General features: G+C 35.0%; 1 protein-coding gene across 3 annotated transcripts in view; it reads left to right on the top strand.

The window, feature by feature from the left end:
- Positions 1-4383: 4383 nt before the first annotated feature.
- Gpat4 (Glycerol-3-phosphate acyltransferase 4) overlaps positions 4384-20623 on the top strand; it is a 50516-nt gene continuing 34276 nt past the window's right edge. The window contains exons 1-2 of one of the 3 annotated variants that reach the window (XM_065368417.1): positions 4384-4827; positions 20076-20345. In XM_065368417.1, coding sequence (XP_065224489.1) covers positions 4675-4827; positions 20076-20345 — 423 coding nt within the window. In that variant the 5' untranslated portion in view covers positions 4384-4674. The remainder of the gene's footprint in view (positions 4828-20075; positions 20346-20623) is intronic. The other 2 variants (XM_065368420.1, XM_065368429.1) reach the window with 2 other exon arrangements.

Genomic DNA, 20623 nt, shown 5'->3' on the forward strand with positions numbered 1-20623 from the left:
TTATAATAATAGTAATCAGGGTAATGGTAATTATCAACGTAATTTGACTCATTCGAATAATTCAGGCAACGCTAATTCTGAAATGAAAAACGAGGTTCCAAAATGTTTTAGGTGTAATCAAGTAGGGCACATAGGTAGAAATTGTTCAAAATACGGGGATCATATTTCCAATAACTTACGTAAACCTAAACAAACGAATAATTCGACGGCATTGATGGCGGGAGCATATGAAGAGAAATTTTGTAAAAATGATAGGATTGAGTTTGTTTTGGATTCGGGGTCAACGAACCATTTTATTCGCGACGAGTCGTATTTTGAATTTTCGAAGGTAGCGAACGAATCGATTAGGTCAGTGAAGGAAGGCGCAACAGTTGGTGTTGAGAAAGTAGGAACGGTTTGCCTACTTGACGAGAAAAATAGATTGTACACTATGAGTGATGTTAAGTACTCACCTGACTTTACTGAAAATCTGCTCTCAGTGAAACGTTTACGTCAGAACGGTTGCAGCGTGATTTTTGAGAAAACGGTACGAATTATGGGTCCAAATGGAGAGTGTATAGCTGTAGCTAGGGAAAATTCTTCAGGTTTATTTACTGTGAGTTTTCGAGTGAATAAATGCGTAAGTTCGGAGATTGCGTGTTTAACGAGTGATGACGAAAAGGTGCTATGGCATAGAAGAATGGGACACGCGTCAAGTGATTTGTTAGGAAAAATCGACGGTATTCCCTCCGACTCGAATATAAATGTCACGACGTGCACGGTATGTGCAGAATCGAAGCAATGCAGAAATGCTTGCTGTGATGAACGGTATAAGGCAAAACGAGTTCTAGAACTAGTTCACATGGACACGATAGGTCCATTACCTCCGAGTATTGACCATAAAAGTTATGTACTCACAATGTTAGACGATTATACGCATTACGCAGTGAACTTTGTCTTGGAGAATAGATCTGAAGTTGGAGATTGTGTTGAAACGTTTGTCAAAAGAGCGAGAGCAAAATTTGGTAAATTGGTTCACAAGTTGAGATGTGACAACGCTCTTGAGTTCGTACAGGGAAAGACGAGACGGGTTTGTACTGAGTATGGCATCGTTCAGCAACCTGCTGAAGCGTATGTGCATACTCATAATGGTAAAATCGAACGGTATAATAGGACTCTGATGGAGAAAGCTAGGGCTTTATTATTTGAATCGAAAATGCCAACGAAGTATTGGTCGTACGCTGTATACGCTGCGACTGATCTTATTAATTGGTTGCCTAGTAGTGCAATTGATTATCAAACGCCTTTTGAACGGTGGAATCAGCGTAAGCCGAGTTACAAGTACATCAGGGTGTTTGGTTCGCTCGCCAACACTCTGATACCCTACGAAAAACGAAAAAAATTAGACAAAAAGTCTCAACGGTTAGTAGTGGTTGGTTTTACAGAAACTGGTTATCAGTTAATGAACGTAGAAACGAACGAAGTGGATAATTATACTCACGTGAAGGTTGATGAATCGCTAGTATACGGTGACGTTGTTGAATTTATTGAGGTTGACGAGAGATTTTTAGAAACTGAGCAGGAACCTGAGTTTGCATTGACAGCTAATGGTAAGAGCGAACTGACATATGAGGATGTTGTGTCAAGTAACGAGAGCGATGAGTGGAAGGAGGCAATGTACGAAGAACTTTCAAATTTGGAACGCATGAATACGTACGAAGTTGTTCAAAGACCTGTAAAAGAAAAAGTGTTAGGTTTAAAATGGGTTTTTCGTAAAAAGTCAGATGGAAAGTATAAGGCGAGAATAGTGGTTCTGGGGTACATGGAGACCAAGAACTATGGGCCAGAGGAGGTATACGCGCCTGTTACGCGAGCAGAATTTGTCAAGGTGTTGACAGCGTTAGCAGCGAAATTCGGATGGCAAATACGCCATGCTGATATTACGGGAGCTTTCCTTTATGGAAAACTCAAGACGAAAATTTATGTAAGTTTACCGAAAGGTGTAAAGTACGAAGGTAATATTATGGATCCGGTGTGGTTACTTCTACGGTCACTTTATGGTTTAAGACGTTCACCAGTGACCTGGTACGACGAGTTGCGTTTAATTTTGCTGAGATCAAAACTAATAGTGACAGATTTTGACTCGACTATATTTGTGTGTAAGGACGATCCTCTTAGATGTGTAGTCACTATCTACGTAGACGATATTTTTATCACCGGTTACGACAACGTTTTAATTGAGGAAATTGTGGATTTGCTCAAAAGTAATTTTGAAACGAAGGACTTAGGTCAGGTTGAAAGGTTTTTAGGAGTTACATTTACGAGATTCGAAGATGTTATTATGCTAGATCAAACGATGTATATTAGGGAATTACTTACTCGGTTCCATTTAAACGATGCAAATCCAGCTCCGATGCCAATGGAAAACGATCCGGCTATCTCGAAGGATGAGGTTGATCTCTCTCTCAAAACAGCTTGTAGAGAAATGATTGGTTGTTTGTCATATATTGCTACGTGGACTAGGCCAGATATTTCACACTCAGTGAATTATCTGTCTAGATTCCAATCCAAACCTACGAAAGCGTTGAACGAGGCATGTAAACGAGTACTAAAATATTTAAAAGGTACTGCTGAAAGGCAGCTGGCTTTCTATTCAAATGACGAAAATTTACTTACGGCATACTGTGACAGCGACTTTGCAGGTGACTTGATAGATAGGAAATCAACGAGTGGCTTTATTGCCTTTATATTTGGAAACGCGGTTTATTGGAAGAGCCGCAAACAGAAATGTATCACGACAAGCTCAGCGGAGGCAGAATATGTCTCACTTAGCGACGGTGTAACTGAAATTAGGGGATTTAGAAATTTCCTTTCGATTTTGGGTTTTTATCTACCAACAACCACGATATACTGCGATAGCACCTCAGCTATCGCTATTGCAACGACGAGCGAGACGAAAAGGACTCGGCATGTTGACCTATCCTTTCACAATACGAGAGAAGCAATCAAGAAAAACGAAATTGGTTTAATTAAAGTTGAATCAAACAAAAACTACGCAGATATGTTCACGAAATCGTTGTCAAAAATGAAAATAGAAGCACTAGTAGCTAGCATTCTAGAATGAGTCTTGTAGGCGTTACGGTTAGTTAGTTTTACGTTATAGAGTCGACATAATTAGTTATTGAGTTATTGGTAAAGGTTTATATTTTTATACTTACGATTTAATTTACGTTTTAATGGTGCTGATTTGATGCTTTTATTCTTAAGCAAAATTTACGAAATGTTCAGTTTTGGTTTTAGTGTTTACGTTTTTTAACTTAGGAAGTTTGGCTTCTACGATGGTAATTTTACATTGTAAAATTAAGGAGGGGTGAAAACGATAAGTCGATATTACCCTTCGACGAATGCGTTCGGTAATTACCTGAAAAGAAAAATAATAACGCACGTAGAAATAGGACTAGTTTAAAGAAATAGATTTAATTGGAGTAAGGTAAATGCGGGTAGATATATGTGACGTTTTTACGACTTTTCAACGCGTTCCCACGTTATATAATTAGAGATTTATATGCACGTAGATGCAGCAGAGCAATAATGCACTTGGCTTTTAATTTATTCACACGCTTCTTTTCCCCCAATTTCACCTGCTTAAAAATACGTCGACTCTAGCTACGATCATATAGAAATACGATGGTTAAGTTAGTCTTAGTATATTCGTTAAGATGTAACGTTCTCCGTCAATATATGGTACGTTATATACGTGTAGTATGCTTCTGTTCGTGTTGAGTAATTCTCAGTATTTTCGATCAACGAATTAAATACGACAAATCCGATTTTCGACCTCTACGAATACGAAAACGTTAACAAAAACGACGATGTTTTTTTGGATGGACATACTCGGATTTGGCATTAAGGTAACGATAACTAAACAAAAAAATTTTGAATTCTCGCTTTTTATTAAAAATTTTAAAATCCAAAAAAAATCACCCCAAAGTTCTACTTTTTTACTAGGAAGAAGAAGTAAAAAAACTAAATTACTAAAATTTCCAAATCCAAAAAGTCCTGCTTTTTGAAAAAAATAAAAAATTATTAAAATAAAATTTTTTTTATGATTCTACTTTGAACATTGAACTGAAGTGACTAAATGAATGAGGATGAATATTGAGATTGACTGATTGAGGAAAGGAAAAAAAAAACTCACTCAAACAAAAACCAAAAAAAAAATTAAAAACTTGAGAAAACTTGAAATTTTGGAAATATGAATGAAAGTTTGAAAAGTTTGCTCACTAGCGCTCCATCACAGTTCAACTACAACGTCACCGGAGCGCTAGTGACGCTAGCCTTGTCAGGCCGACTGCGCACCTGTGTGAACGCACCTCGAGAAGTTCTACACAAACACAATCAACTGAATGAACATCGCAACACTACGTAACGGTTTTCGTGGTGGTTGATTTTCTCAATACACACACTAGTGAAAAAGAACATTGTGAATTTGTTATCATCGTGTGATCGTGCTGTGCTGTGTAATTCGACGATAAATTTCAATTTCGAGTTTTGGTTTTCGCGTTTCGTTCATAAAACACGACGCAATTTGGGCCTGACGCGGTGATTTTGGGCCTTGCCCAATCTTCCAGACTACCTTTTCAATTATCGCTCACGTGTTTGCGTTTATTATTATGATATTGAATGTGAAAAATTATGTCTTCTGTGGTGACAGTGTTGACGGTGATATTTTCGGTGATATTGACGCCGTTTTTAATATTCTTTTGCGGTATCGTGGTGTTAGCAGCTTTAGGTAGAACACTCGGCGTTCGCAGATTATACGTCAAGTTACTTCTCAGAGTTTTCGAGGTATGTAATTTGTAATACAGCTCATCTACGACTACGACTACGAGTACGCGTGTGATAGATATTGAATTTCATAACACCCGTACCCGTGTGTATTGCCATAATAAATGATGAAGATATTATAATATACGTTGCAGTTCGCAGTAGGAAATCCTTGGATGTTGATTGCAACGTTCAGAACGTTGCCTTGGAATTACAATACGTAAAAATAATATACGTCCAAGAATACACCTCTATGTGTGAAATTAAAATCAATACTAGTATTTTCGGTATTCGCCGCTGAGAAGATCACTCATCATCATGGGCGAAAATGTAAAAAAATTATAAACATCTTGGCGTTATCAGTTCAATTAGCCTTATCGTCAGGTATTATTGAATGAAATTTGAAAATTTCACGATTTCGTGAGTATTTCACGTTAAGGTTATCTGCGAGCTACAACGTAATCTTATCAAATTGACCATTATACAAATTGAAATTGAATTATTACGAGTCGATTCGTTGTACATATGTATGGATATCTTTGGGTGTATCTACTCGTAAGGAAGGGTCGCCCAACGTGGTGCAAATTTGTTCGATTTCGATTGAAGCCTTTTCAAAGTACATTGTGTTTTTCTCTTTTTCAATGCCAAGCATCGTTATGCAATTATTGATTACGTAACGTTGTATATTAATTATTGGATATTTCAGAACAGTTTGGATAGAATTTATCGCTGTAAAATGGTATTATTTTTTACGAGTATCAGTTGGCCAGCTCACGTGGAGCACTTGACAGTCACACGAGCTCGTACTCGTGTTTTACGACTCTACGTACGCGGATTTTTGTCGCCCAGTCAATCATCGAACGATTTTCTAACGAGGTGCGGATTCTAGTTCATTATTGAAATCAACGTTTTTGTCAGTTTGGGGCCGAATGATTCAGCGATGTACGAGATTGGAAGAGATTACTCATTGTCACATTATTGTCAGTCGAATTCGAATGAAGTCTTCGATCGACGTTCGTAGACGGTGGATTGAGCAGATAACGATGTGTGATAACGATGAGAGTATATTTCGATAACGTGTCGTTAGCCATGTGGATACTTTAAATTTTCATGCGAAATTTGATAAATTTAGATGTACTAGCTATTGGATGAGCTTTTGACAGCGTTGATCTCGATATTACACTGCTTTAGCCCCGAAGAAATCGATACTGGAGAAAATTTGAAACATTAGTTCCGAAGAAATCGTTCTAGAAGCTGAGGAGTGAGGAGCATTTGAAACTCGTCGACGTTGAATAAATAATTTTTGGAAAATGTATGAGATTATGATTTTGGCTTTCACGATTTGAAGCACAGAATGGGTCTTCAGAAGAAACACGAAATTCAATTCTGCTGGAAACGTAATGAGACTGTGAACTTTGGGAATTGATGTTCTCGATGTTGAAATGTGTGTTTTTGAAAATTTTTCCAATAATCTTGCGAAATTTTTTGCTCGTTAGATTGAAATGTAACTGTGAAGTGTGATGAGCAACTCGTAGTTTTCATAACACGGATGTTTGGTATTGAAAAATACATTTTTCAAGTATTTTGTTCGTTCAAATTGATGGAAATTTGTGAATAACTGTCCATAAGGTGTGTTCAATTGATGCGAACTTTGGTCCGTTGATGAGTTGGAAAAAAGTTGTATTTTCGAAAAATTTAGCTTTCAGTGTGTCTGTTTGGTGTCATTTAAAAGTTCGAGGATTGAAGGATTGCAATTGCAGCAAACGAAACGAGCAAATTGGTGAATTTGAATTCAAGTTGAAATCGTTCACCTTTTTTGAACGAACTTGCGAATGCGTTCATTGATTTATTCACTGTGGACTTGGAACTGAACTGAACTGAACCCCTCAAATATGAACTTTCGTTCACTTTTCGATTCTCGAAATTTTGTTTCTCGACTGGTGGCAGGTGGCAGAATCACAAATTTTTCGAGTCAAATCACAAATCATCGCGAATATTGTTCAAAATTGATAATTCAAGATTCTATCATTTTATTTTTGACGTTTCAGAAAAAAATTTGTTATTTTCCTTGTTGCTGGATTTGATTTAATGGCGATTCAGTCGGTCTCGAAGGATTTGTATTTTGTAAAGTAATCATTCGCGAACGAATTGAATTGAATTTTTGTTTGATGACAAAGTTAACCAAAACCTGTCAAGTTTTGTCGACTCGTCTGTATTCTGTACTTAATTTGATTTTTCTTTCAATGAGTCATTCGTTCGCGAACGAATCATTCATAATTTTAATGGATTTTATGTTCCATTTTGTTTTATTGTGTATCAATCATGTGATTTGATTTCCAAGTGATTCGGTCGTTCTCGAATGAATTATCTGTTTTCGATTCTGAGTAAGTCGTTCGCGAACGTATTGAGTCTGATTCTGATTCAATCGTTCGCGAACGATCTTTCTCAAATGAGTGAATCGTTCGCGAATCAATTTTTCACAATTTTGATTGAATGAAAATTAAGTGTTTCGTTTTGTTTTGTTCTGGGTAATGTGATTTCACTGATTCTATTTCCGAAAGATTCAGTCGTTCTCGAATGATTTGTCATATTTCTGAACGAATAGTTCGCAAACGAATGGACTCCGATTTTTGAATTTTGATTTTGATGATGAATTTTTAATGTCAATTTTTATGATGATCTTTCATCTTGTTTGATTTCTTGATGATTCATTCGTTCGCGAACGATTCTCTTATTTTGGATTAAATCGTTCACGAGCGAATTATCATCAGTTTATATTGATGGATGTGAATATTATAATTTGAGCAGTTCTGGAGCCTCCAGCAGATTTTTAAAACTCGAAATTTCCACAAAAATTTCATCAAATGGAGTAGGAAAGTCGAAATTCATTCTGCAAACTAATATGAATTCACTATGAAGTCGACTGCAGGTAAATTTCAAGTCGTTTTGGAGTCTCCAGCGATTTTTTGAAAATTACTGAAGCCTCCAGTAGATTTTTGAAACTTGAAATTTCCGTAAAATTTCATCAAATGGAGATGGAAAGCTAAAATTAACTCTGCACTCCAATTTTAACAACTTTTGAAGACGATTTCGGGTGGGTTCAAGTCATTTTGGAGCCTCCAGCAACTTTTTGAAAATTACTGGAGTTTCCGCCAGATTTTTGAAACTTGAAATTTTCACAACATTTTATCGAATGGGGTTAGTAAGCCAAAATTCACTCTGCAAACTAATTTCAATACAATATGAAGTAAACTGCATGGTGGTTTCAAGTGGTTTTGGAGCCTCCTGTGACTTTTTGAAGATTACTGGAGACTCCAGTAGATTTTTGAAACTTGAAATTTCCTTAAAATTTCATCAAATGGAGATGAAAAGCCGAAATTACCTCTGCACCTCAATTTAACACCCTCTGAAGACGACTGCAGGTGGGTTCAAGTCATTCTGGAGTCTCCAGTGACCTTTTTGAAAGGTTTCATGGCGTTTTAGGAAAATTGAAATTTCGTTAATTTTAGCTTTACATCTCCATTGATGAAATTTTGGGGAACCCTCAAGTTTCAAAAATCTACTGGAGGCTCTAGTAATTTTAAAAAAATAGCTGGAGACTCCTAAACAACTTGAAATTCACCTGAAATCGTCTTCAGAGGGTGTTAAAATTGGAGTTCAGAGTTAATTTTAGCCTTCCAACTCCATTTGATGAAATTTTGCGGAAATTTCAAGTTTCAAAAATCTACTGGAGGCTGCAGTAATTTTCAAAAAATCGCTGGAGACTACAAAACGACTTGAAATTTACCTGCAGTCGACTTCATAGCGAATTGAAAGTAGTTTGCAGAATGAATTTCGACTTTCCAAATTCACCAAAAATCGAAAAAGGCACAGTACTTGAAATTTTGACAGGTGATGAATTTTTGCCTGCTCTTTCGATTTACCTTCGTACGCTTTAAAAAATTTCGTGCGAGTCCTATGTTGGAGCTCAAAATCTGCGATTTCGGCTGGCCTATCAATCAAAATAGCCGCCATTTTGTGAGTAGGGCCACTTTTTTTTTGAGGATAAGGGCTAGAAATGTTCCTTAGGACTCACTCCGCCTTTAAGAAAAAAGTTGTCCCGGAGGATCGGCAGGGGGGGTGCAATAGATCCTTATGCGGGCCCCCGACTATTACTAATTTTCTGGAGTTTGCTCTATTTTTTTTTTTTTTTTTTTTTTTTTTTAATATCAAGCATGTAAAATTTTTACTACTTATTTTAATCAACTTCGAAACTATTCTGCAATTTTTCTGCTCTATTTTTTGTTTGTTTGTTTTTTTTTTAAATAAGTATATTAATAAGCATGTAAAATGTTTTCTAATATTTTAATCAACTTCGAGACCATTCTGCAATTTTTCTGGCATTTTTAACGATTTTTGTTGCAATTTTCTGAAATTTTTTGCGACTTTGTTTTCAGTTGTTTTTTTGCAAGTTGAGCTGATTTTTCATGAAATTTTGGGATTTATTTTTGTATTTTGTTGCATAATAATTTTGATGATATTTTTCAATTTTTTTGGTTTACTTTTTCAATCTCTTTGATTTGTAACCCTTTTTGGATTAATTTCGCCATTATCACATTTTTTTCAATTTTCAATCATGGATAAAGTTAAGTTTACCTACTAATTTGATTTTTTTCCCACGAAACTTTTCCTACTTAATATTCTATCAAAATTTTGTCATTCTTGACAGTTTTTTCTCAATTTTTAATAAATTTTTCCTTGCCAATTTTTAAAAAAAATACTGATTGCTGATTGGTTGAATCTAGCTACGTTTCAACTAATGGTGGTTTTACTTCCTTTTTGAGTGGGCAACTTTCGCAAAAAAAAAAATCGAACGAAATCGAAATACGTGTCTTGGAAAATTGCTTTTTTATAGAATTGATGTGTTAGATAATCGATTCGAATGTGCACAGTTGGCTTCTGTGTGCCACTCAGACCGTATAGTTTAACTCTATGGTGACGTCTCTATTGAAATTAGTGGAATATTTTATCTTAATGCACTCGAAAGAAGTGAACCGTACTTTCACACAGCCGGCCCGGTACACCTGCTAATGTAATTCAATAGCCGAATGACTTTCTTTGACATCCGCATTAATCCTTTTCAAATATGCAAACGCGATAATGGCGAGTGTTCGTTTAATTTAGCCCCCTGCTTGCCTCGGGTGCTTTGGGTGAATTGAATACACGTATCGAATTTATCGATTATAATAATAACTGATATCGTCGTATAGCCTCTTGGTGAATTTTTTTTGAAAAAAATGGAAGTAAAATACAGCTCAAATGAGTACAGTTTACATGTACGTAGTCAGTACTTGTAAAAATTCCATTTTGGTCGTTTGAATAATGTATCTGTTGCCTCGAAGCTATATCGTGTAGCGAATTTCGCGTGTTTATATACGAGAAGCAGTCGTTAGTTTTTCGTGAGTAGGTATTTGTAGTATGTACTTGTATTTGTACCTGAATCGATGCTGAGAAAACGACGAGCAATGTTGGTATTTTACCTACGTCATGTTTTCCCCCTCACCACTCCACTTCCATCTTTATTATTTATGGGGCAATTTATACCGAGAGATGAAAATTTCGAGAATCTGACGACCTTTACAGTCGTCCTAAGAAAAGGCGATGTATAAATTGAAAGAAGAATATTATTACAACTTACAAGGTGGATTTTTTCAACTGATTACGGTACCTTTGACGACGACGAGGACATGAAAAATATGGAAAAGTGCGTGAGCTTTTGGCATGGCGTAAACTACCCTCGAGCTAATCGATAAGACGTCGTTATGTGCTATGAGTTGTGGTAAACACCGTCTCGGTTTTATACTCGACCCGGTTAATAAGTTGGGTAAAATGGAAGGTCATGTTAGGGTATCGTTTTGGTTCGTATAGAATGAAAATTTATGTGCTTTTGAAGGTTTAAGGACTGTGCGTCGCGAAGAAGAAGAAGAAGTATAATGGTGTAAATTTTGCGAGGAAGTTGGTTTCGTGCTATAAATCGTGTTTTTTTATGATGGTACATATCGATTGGCGAGCAATTTTTGAATTTTCAATTATTGAAAATGCCTAAATAATAAACCTAGAGAATTTTTAGGAGGAAAATAAAATCAAAGCAATGTTGCCAAAGTTATCGAGGAAAATATGTAAGTTTCAGAGAAATTGAGAATCTTTGATTTTTATACCTCTGATGAGTACATTTTTTCAAACAAAAAAAAAGCTGATTTTGAATCGGAAATTTTAAATTTTTCTGTGAATTAAATCGCTCGATTTTGATGATTTTTTCATCAATTTATTGCGACCTTCAATGACTGACGTGTCTCTTGAACATTTTTATAACGCTTGATGCATCTTTGATGAAATTTCTTTCAATTTTGATAATATTTGAGTGAGTTTTTAGTCATTTTTAATGACTTGGGTGATTTTTTTGAAAGTTTTTCCTAAACTTTGAGGCATTTCTTGGTCGTTTTTCATCGAGAAAAATGTTTCAACATGTTTTAGAATTATTTTTAACAAATTTTTTCCTGAGTTCTGTTTAATTTTGCTGATATTTTATTAACGGTTGGAAAATTCAAACTTCTGAAATGAGAAGTTGAATGAAAAATTTTTGTTTAATTTGAATGTATGTACCTAAAATGAGAAAAAGCAAGACTTGAATCGAAATTCTCTCGAAAAGTATGTTTCAATTTGGAATAAGGAGGGTCATCAGAGTCAAAAGTCTTTCGAATGGACTTTTTTCTGTTTTCGAAGGAAACCTGAAATTACGAAGAAAAAAAAATCAAGATTTTGAAAATTGATTTAGAAACGAGCAATTTTTCCCGAAAAAAAGTAAGGCTTTCGGCAGGAAATTCTTGAGAAATGTTTCAATTTAAAGAGAGGAGGGCTTGTTCAGGTCAAAATTCACGGTAAACATTTTTAAATTCCGAAGACATTTTGGAAAATTTGAAATTCTGAAATGAAAAATTTCGGTTTGATTAAAAAATGGAAAATGACAGGATTTTTGGCAGGAAATTCCCTTCCCTCAAAGAATGTTTTGATTCGAAGTAGGTGATGGTCATTGGGATTAAAATTCATTCCAGTCAATATTTTTCTGTTCTCGGAAAACAGTTGGAAAATGTGGGAAAAAAGTGAAATTTTAAAATGGATTAGAAAAGGTTTGATTTAAATACTTATAAAAAATAAAGGGACCCTTTGGTAATTTTTTCAAGACAGCAGAACTTTTCACAAAAATTTTTTTTAAAAAATGCTTCAATTTTGAAAGGACGGGGGTCATTTGGGTCACAATTCATTCGAAACAACAATTTCCTGTTTCCGAAAATTAGAAGAGAATGAATGAAAAATTTCAGTTTGATTTCAAAATTGAAAACAGCATGACGCATGACTCCTGAAATTTTGGAAAAAAAAGTAAGTAAGGGTTTTCTAAAGCAGAAAATGATTTCAATTGCTTTGTAGTGGGGGGAGGGAGGGGGGAGAATTATTCGAGTTTAAATATTTCAATTCGCAATATTAAAGAGAAAAAGAAAAATAAATCGAAATTTTAAATTTTTCATAAAGACTTCGGTTAAAAATCTAATTGTTTGAATTTGAGCAGTCTGTCAGAATAATCGCGAAAACTCTCACGCTAAATCCGACTTTTCTTCAAATAAAATCTTGTACGAGCGAATTGATTCACTTTTTTTGAAACAGATTTTGTACAGTAATTGATCTATTTATAATCGAATCGAATCATTTACGAGCGATTGGAGATGGAATAAATTTGATTGATTTCTTGGTGAATCATTCGCGAACGAGTTGATCAATAGGTACTGAATTATTCGCTAACGAATCAATTCGTTTAAGTGACTCGTTCGCGAACGAATCGATTCATTTACTCAATATTTGATGAATCATTCGCGAACGAATCGATTCGTTTGAGCGACTCGTTCGCGAACGAATCGATTCGTTTGAGCGACTCGTTCGCGAACGAATCGATTCATTTACTCAATTTTTGATGAATCATTCGCGAACGAATCGATTCGTTTGAGTGACTCGTTCGCGAACGAATCGATTCATTTACTCAATTTTTGATGAATCATTCGCGAACGAATCGATTCGTTTGAGTGACTCGTTCGCGAACGAATCGATTTGTTTGAGTGACTCGTTCGCGAACGAATCGATTCGTTTGAGTGACTCGTTCGCGAACGAATCGATTCATTTGCTCAATATTTGATGAATCATTCGCGAACGAATCGATTCATTTGAGTGACTCGTTCGCGAACGAATCGATTCATTTACTCAATTTTTGATGAATCATTCGCGAACGAATCGATTCGTTTGAGCGACTCGTTCGCGAACAAATCGATTCATTTACTCAATTTTTGATGAATCATTCGCTAACGAATCAATTCGTTTAAGTGACTCGTTCGCGAACGAATCGATTCATTTACTCAATATTTGATGAATCATTCGCGAACAAATCGATTCGTTTGAGCGACTCGTTCGTGAACGAACCGATTCGTTTAAGTGACTCGTTCGCGAATGAATCGATTCGTTTGAGCGACTTGTTCGTGAACGAATCGATTCGTTTGAGCGACTCGTTCGCGAACGAATCGATTCGTTTGAGCGACTCGTTCGCGAACGAATCGATTCATTTACTCAATTTTTGATGAATCATTCGCGAACGAATCGATTCGTTTGAGTGACCCGTTCGCGAACGAAGCGATTCGTGTGAGTGACTCGTTCGCGAATGTATTGATTCGTTTGAGTGACTCGTTCGCGAACGAATCAGTTCATTTACTCAATTTTTAGTGAATCATTCACGAACGAATTGAATTATTTTTTGTGAATTATTCGCGAACAAATTTATTCATAAATTAGAGAATTGATTGATTCGTTGGCGAATAAAGTAGCGAAGGCTTCAAAAAGATTTAGAACGTCTCCAATCAATTTTTGAATATTTTTCTCCCATTTTTTTCCATTGTTTTTGGCAATAAAAGTGGATTTTTGGACTCATCTAAACACCCTGTAAAAAAAAATTGACAAAATCAAAATTGTCCAAGTAAAATTTTTCGACATTAAAGTTCAATCAATTTTCTTCTCAAAACCTCGAGTTTTTTAAATATTTTATTTTCAAGTTCCAGACGCTCAACTTTTCAACTCGAGTGAAAAATATTTCGAAAAGTCTAGAAAACGATTCGTATTCTTCATTCATTCGTTTTCTCATTATCTCCACACTTGGTTTCGTATCAACAACACAACAACAATATACCTAATCGCACCGTAAAAATATTATGAGCACATACTAAAATTTTGCATTCTTTTCTAATTTTAAACGTTTGGCTAATCTATCGCAACCTTGAGCTTGAGAATTTTTCATAAAAATTACCATACACGCAGACTGAAAAAGTACGACCCAAACCCACACGTAATTGAACGATCTCTTTGAGGTTTTTTTCCCCCGATCGTTTCATTATCATCTGACTTAATGTCAGCTGCGTTTAAACAATGGTTATTTGTATCCGTTGCATCGTCGTCGACGTCTTTGGTGTAACGAATGTATACGTATACGAAATACATTATTATAGAGCGAATTTAGCGATTTAACGCGGTATTTAAAGTGAAAATAAACACACATAATCAGTACAAACGTAATCGCATTTACGCATCAATTAAAATTTCTCGTTAGAGCGTTTAGCTATTTAATCACGCGCACGCTATTATACCTAGAACTGCTTTGGTAGGTATACCTTTACCTACGTAGAAAATTGAAGTAAAATGAAAATTAGCGAATTTGTTAAAGAGCGAAAATTTACATTACTGAATGTTACTTTTGCGAAAATACTCGATAATTTACATTTTGAATTACTCGAGTAAGTATACAGGTAAGGTAAGTAATTAATTAAAGGATACCTTGACCGGTCAAATGAAACATAAATACACGAAGGAACCTTACATTTAAGTATACCAAGAAATAATACATATTTTTTCAAAACAAAAACGATGACTAAACCACGACCTAATTTAAATCGCAAAACTAGCCAACTTTCAGGCGTCGTCCACGATTCGCATAATTATAAATTTTAGCTGCAAAACAAAAACACCCACAATTCCCGCCCAGGTATGGAGAGTGAAGTGCCCCCTCCCCCCACAGCCCCCACACACGCGCTGATTTCCAATTTAAATTCAATTTTGTGTAGACGTGTTCGATACCTACTTCGATATAGCCACACGTCGAACATTTATTAATATCGTGCAATTTTATCAAAATTATTCGACTCGAACTCGGTTCGTTCTTGGTGAAATTCTAGCCGATAAATCGAAAATTTCTATAGATTATCCGAATTCCGAATCCCCCCCCCTCCCCCCGGTCACTTCTTTCGGCGGCAGTTGGAACAGCGCATCGGGTTAGATGATCTTCATGTTCATATTATGAGTATACCTAATCGTGTTAACTCACACTTCTTGTCGTTGAAACTTTCTCCGCATATTTTCCAAAGTCATTAACTCACCGCAAAATGATTCAATCATACGAGAATCTTACATACGGTTACACACGAGGTATGGGAAAATAAACCGCAGTACGCTTACGAGGTATGACGAAATTATTCAAATTTCCGAAGCTAGCAAATTGAATTACATCAGCTGGTTGAATATTTGCGATAACTTACATGCATTAATAGGGTATCGTAAATGGATGAAAATTTAAATTTTATTTTCAGGATTAAATTCGTTATCATCTTAAATTTGTGGAATCAAATTATTTTTAAACTTTTGAACGCGTTTTTTTTTTCCAAGGAAAGATAAAGTTTGGTGCTAAGGTAGCTAGATTTTCAATTATGGATTTGATGAAAAAGTTGATTGTGAGAGGGAGACTTTTCAGAAAAATTTACTGTACAGGAATCTGAGCCAGAAGTTCTCAAAACAGGATTTGGTACATATTTTGGAAAATGTGAAGTTTCATGCTTTTTTTGGGGGCAATCAGAAAACTTCAGCTCTTATTTTGAAATTTCGTTTTGTTGAACTTTCACTCTTTAAAGTTGTCGGATTTTATGAGAAAATTATTCCCCAATTTTTAATTTTCCCTCAACTCTGAAAAAAGTCGATGCTGGGACCCCCCCACCCCCCACCCCCCTGTCAGAAAAAATTCAATTGACTCAAAAATGTTGCATTTTACGTTAGAATGATTCTAAATATAGCCCAATTTTCAAGAAAAAACCGCCCCCAGTTTCCCAAGTTCATGCTGGTTCCTCTCTAATGGAGCTCTCCTTAAACGTAAAAAATTAAGAAAAATAAAATATGCACCAAAATCAAAGTTTCTGATTTTTTTTTTGGAAGTTTGTGTCAATTTTTTTCCCTGAATAACAGTGACGTGGCCAAGGAGGCGAAAGGGGCCATCGCCCCTTCCTTGCGAACGAGTATTTGAAATAAAACACGCAAAAATGTACGTTTTTTCGTTTTTTGGACCAATTTTTTCGATAAATTTTCGATCTCGTTTTGCTCGAGTTGTAATTTTACCTTCATTTTGATGAAATCATCACACATCACAACATTTTTTTTTTAGAAAATTACCTCTTATTTCGATTTTTATGCGTAAAAATTTGGTTTTGACCCTCCCCCCCCCCTCCTTGAACAAATCCTGGCTATGCCACTGCTGAATAAACCATTTTTCAAGAATAAACCTTCCTCGATCCTCTTAAACAATGTTAGTCTTCTTGTGTGGAGTCGCTCAAAGTTGGTAAAAAATGTAAAAATCATTAAAATGAAAAATAAATTTGTAAAATTTTCATTCCTAGTCAAATTTTTAGACGAAAACGGGCAAAACTCATAAATTAGAATGTAAAAACGTGAAAATCAATTTTTTGTTGAATTTTCCTATTGGGGAGGGGGGCTGTACATCCTCAAGTTTTACTTTTTTATTATATTGTGTTGAGGGGGGGATCAAAATTTGCTGAAAATGGACCAAATTCAATGATAACAACCTAACGACAGGACACGACATGACATCAACGTTTTCTATTTTGTTGAAGTTGGGGTTCAAGTTCCACGTTTTCATAATCTGAAGAAGGGGGAGGGGAGGTCGAAACAATTGAATAATCATTTTTCCGATGCAAATGGACCAAATCTAAAATTTGGAATGTAATGAACTAATAATGTAAGAATTTCAATCTCATTATTTGATGAGCTGAAATTTTTAGGATATTTTTCCATCATGAAAGCTCACAACATTAGTAGGTGGGAGTACTTTTTTTCATAGCGATGACATCCACAAATCAGTCATTTTAATGCAGTTCATTGACCTTTCCAAAAAATAAGCAATTCGAGTTGAAGATATTTCTACCCAAAAATATCAGTGAATTTTTTTTTATATTGAAAGTTTTAGAAAATGGAAAGGTGTTGATTCGGATACATTTTGATTCGAATCACCTTTCCCCTTTCAAATTGAAACATTTTTGAAAGAATTTCCTGCGAAAAGAACTGTTTTTTTTGGAGAAAGGGATTGCATAAGGTCCTGCTTGTTTTCTATTTTTCAATCAAACTTTGAAATTTTTCATAATCATAACTTATTCTCCAGGGTGTTCACAAGCCTGGAAAACTTGGAAAAGTTAGGGAATTTTGGAAATTTACATCATTTTTTACTCAAAAGTCAGGGAATTTTGTGAAACGTTACTTCAAACAGATTTTTCCAAGAACTTCGCGTTGTTCAGGCAATTTCTTCGCTGGTCGGTTTTGTCATGAATTGCCAAATTCCCAGAAAGTCTTGTTGTTTGCAAAAATTGTTGAAGTCTTGCATTTTATCAACTTATGAGTTATGAGTATCATTAAATCTCGCTCTTTAGCGCTAAAATGTTGACAAAAATGGTTAAAAAGCCCTACCTTTTACTAAAATTATTGTGGAAGTCTTGTTTTCTGTCAAAATTAGCAAAAAGTCTCGCTTTTAACCTAAATTGTCAAGAATTTTTTTTTTTTTTTTTTTGCGAAAAAGATGCTAAGAATTGTGTTGTTTTTTGCATCCGAAAACTCCCACTCTTTTCCAATAGTAATAGTTCTAATGTGTCGTTTTTTCGCCAAAAATTGCTAAAAAAAAAAAAACTTTTCTTGTGCTGAAATTGTCAAAAGTCTCATATTCATTCCCAGAAATCGCAAAAGTTCTCAATTTTTGGTATAAAATTACTAAAAAAAAACCGTTTTTTTTTTCAATTAAAAAGTTGCCAAATATTTTGTAGTTCAACTTCTTTGGCAAAAATTTGGAAAAGAAATAAAATTGTCAAAATGTCCCGCTTTTTGCTGAAATTAAACAAGTTTCAATCGAGTTTTATTTTTAGATTTTAATTTAAAATGAAAAGTTCTGTTTTTTTTTGCATTTAAAATGTGTTGCCTATGTTTTGTCACTTTTTTGGTTGCTTTTTTGAGCGTTTTAGGTTACTTACTGAAGTCACTTTTGGGGGGGGGGGACATGTACGAGCTCTGGAGTTTCAAAAAAAAAAAACTATTGATTAAATTTGGGTAATGTTGACATTAAAAACATATTTCTTCATGAAGTCGTCCTTTTTTTTGGAATTGTAAATTTTCCAGAGCTTTTGCCCTTGCTTTGCTTGGGCCATTTAACATCGAAAAGACAAAAAGACAGACAGATGGAAAGAGGGAAAGTGGGAAAGACTGGATGAAAGAATGAATTAATAAAAACATAAAATAAAATAAAATTTCCGTATTCAGTCAGTATTTAGTTCAGCATTCAGTTCAGTTCAGTATTCTGTCCAGTTCATCATTCGTTTCAAATTCCAACGAAAGATGTTTGAGGGTTCAAATAAACATTTTAAAAAGTTCAAAAAAATTAGATCCCCCCCCCCTACCTGATCACGTGTGTAATTAATTTTTCAAGAATCTGGAAAATTGGAGAAATTGGTCTGGAAAACCTAGAAAAGACAGGGAAAATCATTTCCAGAAATGAGTGGACACCCGGTTCTCTTTTTTCAGATTTTTTTATTGTTCCCAGTTTTTCACCCCCCCCCCGGGGGGGGGGGTTAAAATTGAAACTTTTTATAATAAAAAAATGAAAGTGGCCGTTTCCAATATTTATTCATTTTTTTTTTTTGAAATTCAATGGAAACTAGAAACGAATAATTATTATATGCAAATATGTACAACGAAACGTCGTAATCAATTTTTAATATCATATCGAACCTTTCTCCGTCTAGAGGAAGCTCATTATGGTCTAAAAAAATTTATATTTTTCGAACATTTTGAAATTTTATTTCAGTTTGTTTTGGTTTGAGTGATCTTCTGATGTCCCTCAAGTACATATCACGTTTAGTAAACGTGAATTTGTTTTTTGATTCTACTGATGCAAATACATACCTACATCTCAAAAATATAATCATAAAATTATCATAATTTGAAGGGAGAACATTTTTTCACGTATTTTTGAAAACTCCTAAACTTGACAGAAATGAACTTTGAGCTTTTGTGATGGCCTAAACGTAATAATATACAAGGTTGGAAGACGTTAGGAGACCACCTAAACAAAAAAAAATTGAAGCTATTACAGGGTGGTGTTCTAAAATTGACTTTGAAATTTGAAGATTTTCCTGTGCCTTTTTGAGGTCATTTGAATATGGGTTTTTTACTGGGTTTCATCACATTTCAAGGAAAAAAAATGAAAAATGATTCACGCCATCAGTCACTTTACTTGCTGTTAAATTTCTTAAAAAATGACTAAACAAGGCAAAAAATGTGAAGATTTTCAGTTTCACGAGCTCGAAAATAATTTTTTTCAGAGCTCTCACTTCTTCACGTAAAATTCGAACTTGGATTTTATCTTTAGCAAAAGTATCCATTATCCTTCGCTTGGAAATATTTTTACCTCTAGGTCGAATTAAAAAAAAAAAAAATAAAGAATAATCGGGTTGAATGAAAAAGAAAAATCGATGATTAGTTCAAGGACGACGTTAAAAAGTACCTACGTATACATATTTTTACGACGAGACGAAACAGAAAAAAATTATTATAAAAGGAAAATTATTTACGTAGCTATAAAAAGCAAAACAAAAAAAACCACTCTAATGAACAGCTTGAATGCACTCGACGTGTCTCGAGCATTTTAAGAACTCTTTCATCGGGATACCTTTATATACAGCGTACCTACGCTTATAACTTATAACTTATTACCTTACATATTCTAGCGCTAGTACAATAACAATACTATAAAGTACCTAATCACAATTCATCGCGAAATAATTAAATTTTATCATTGTTTGTTTTTTTTCTCTCTGTCGTTTCAGTATGGTCGTGAAAGTATCGAGAAAAATTTACGACGTCGAAATTCGGAAAGTGGCGAAGAAGACGATACGGACGACGTTGGCCACCACAAGGTACACAAATTAACCCCTAACGGAGGCCTGGTCAATGGCCGAAAAGAAAACGGTATCGGTAAAAAGTTAACCAACGGTTACGTCGTCGCCAATACCAATACTGTAATCAACCGAGAAGATTTCATCTTGTTACCAGAACCGGTGGAAAATAACAACGTTAAAAATGGCACCAACGAACAGGTAATAATTAATTCGTCGTAATTTTTTTTACGTATTTCAACCTGTAGAAAGGCTCGTGGATTTTCACAGGCGGATCTATGATGATGATGATGATGATGATGAGGGATCGCGCTGTGTGCTGACGAGAGTTATACTGAGTGAGTGAGTGCGTCAAGTGCGTGCGTATTTACCGTAGGTCTAGGTACCTCGTACATATTTAGAAATTGACAAAACCACCACCTCGCAGTAAACAGGTTTACATAAAGTAAAAGTGTTTGTATATATTTGAAATTACGATA

The sequence above is a fragment of the Planococcus citri genome, chromosome 1 (assembly GCF_950023065.1).
Source record: "Planococcus citri chromosome 1, ihPlaCitr1.1, whole genome shotgun sequence".
Taxonomy (NCBI): domain Eukaryota; kingdom Metazoa; phylum Arthropoda; class Insecta; order Hemiptera; family Pseudococcidae; genus Planococcus; species Planococcus citri.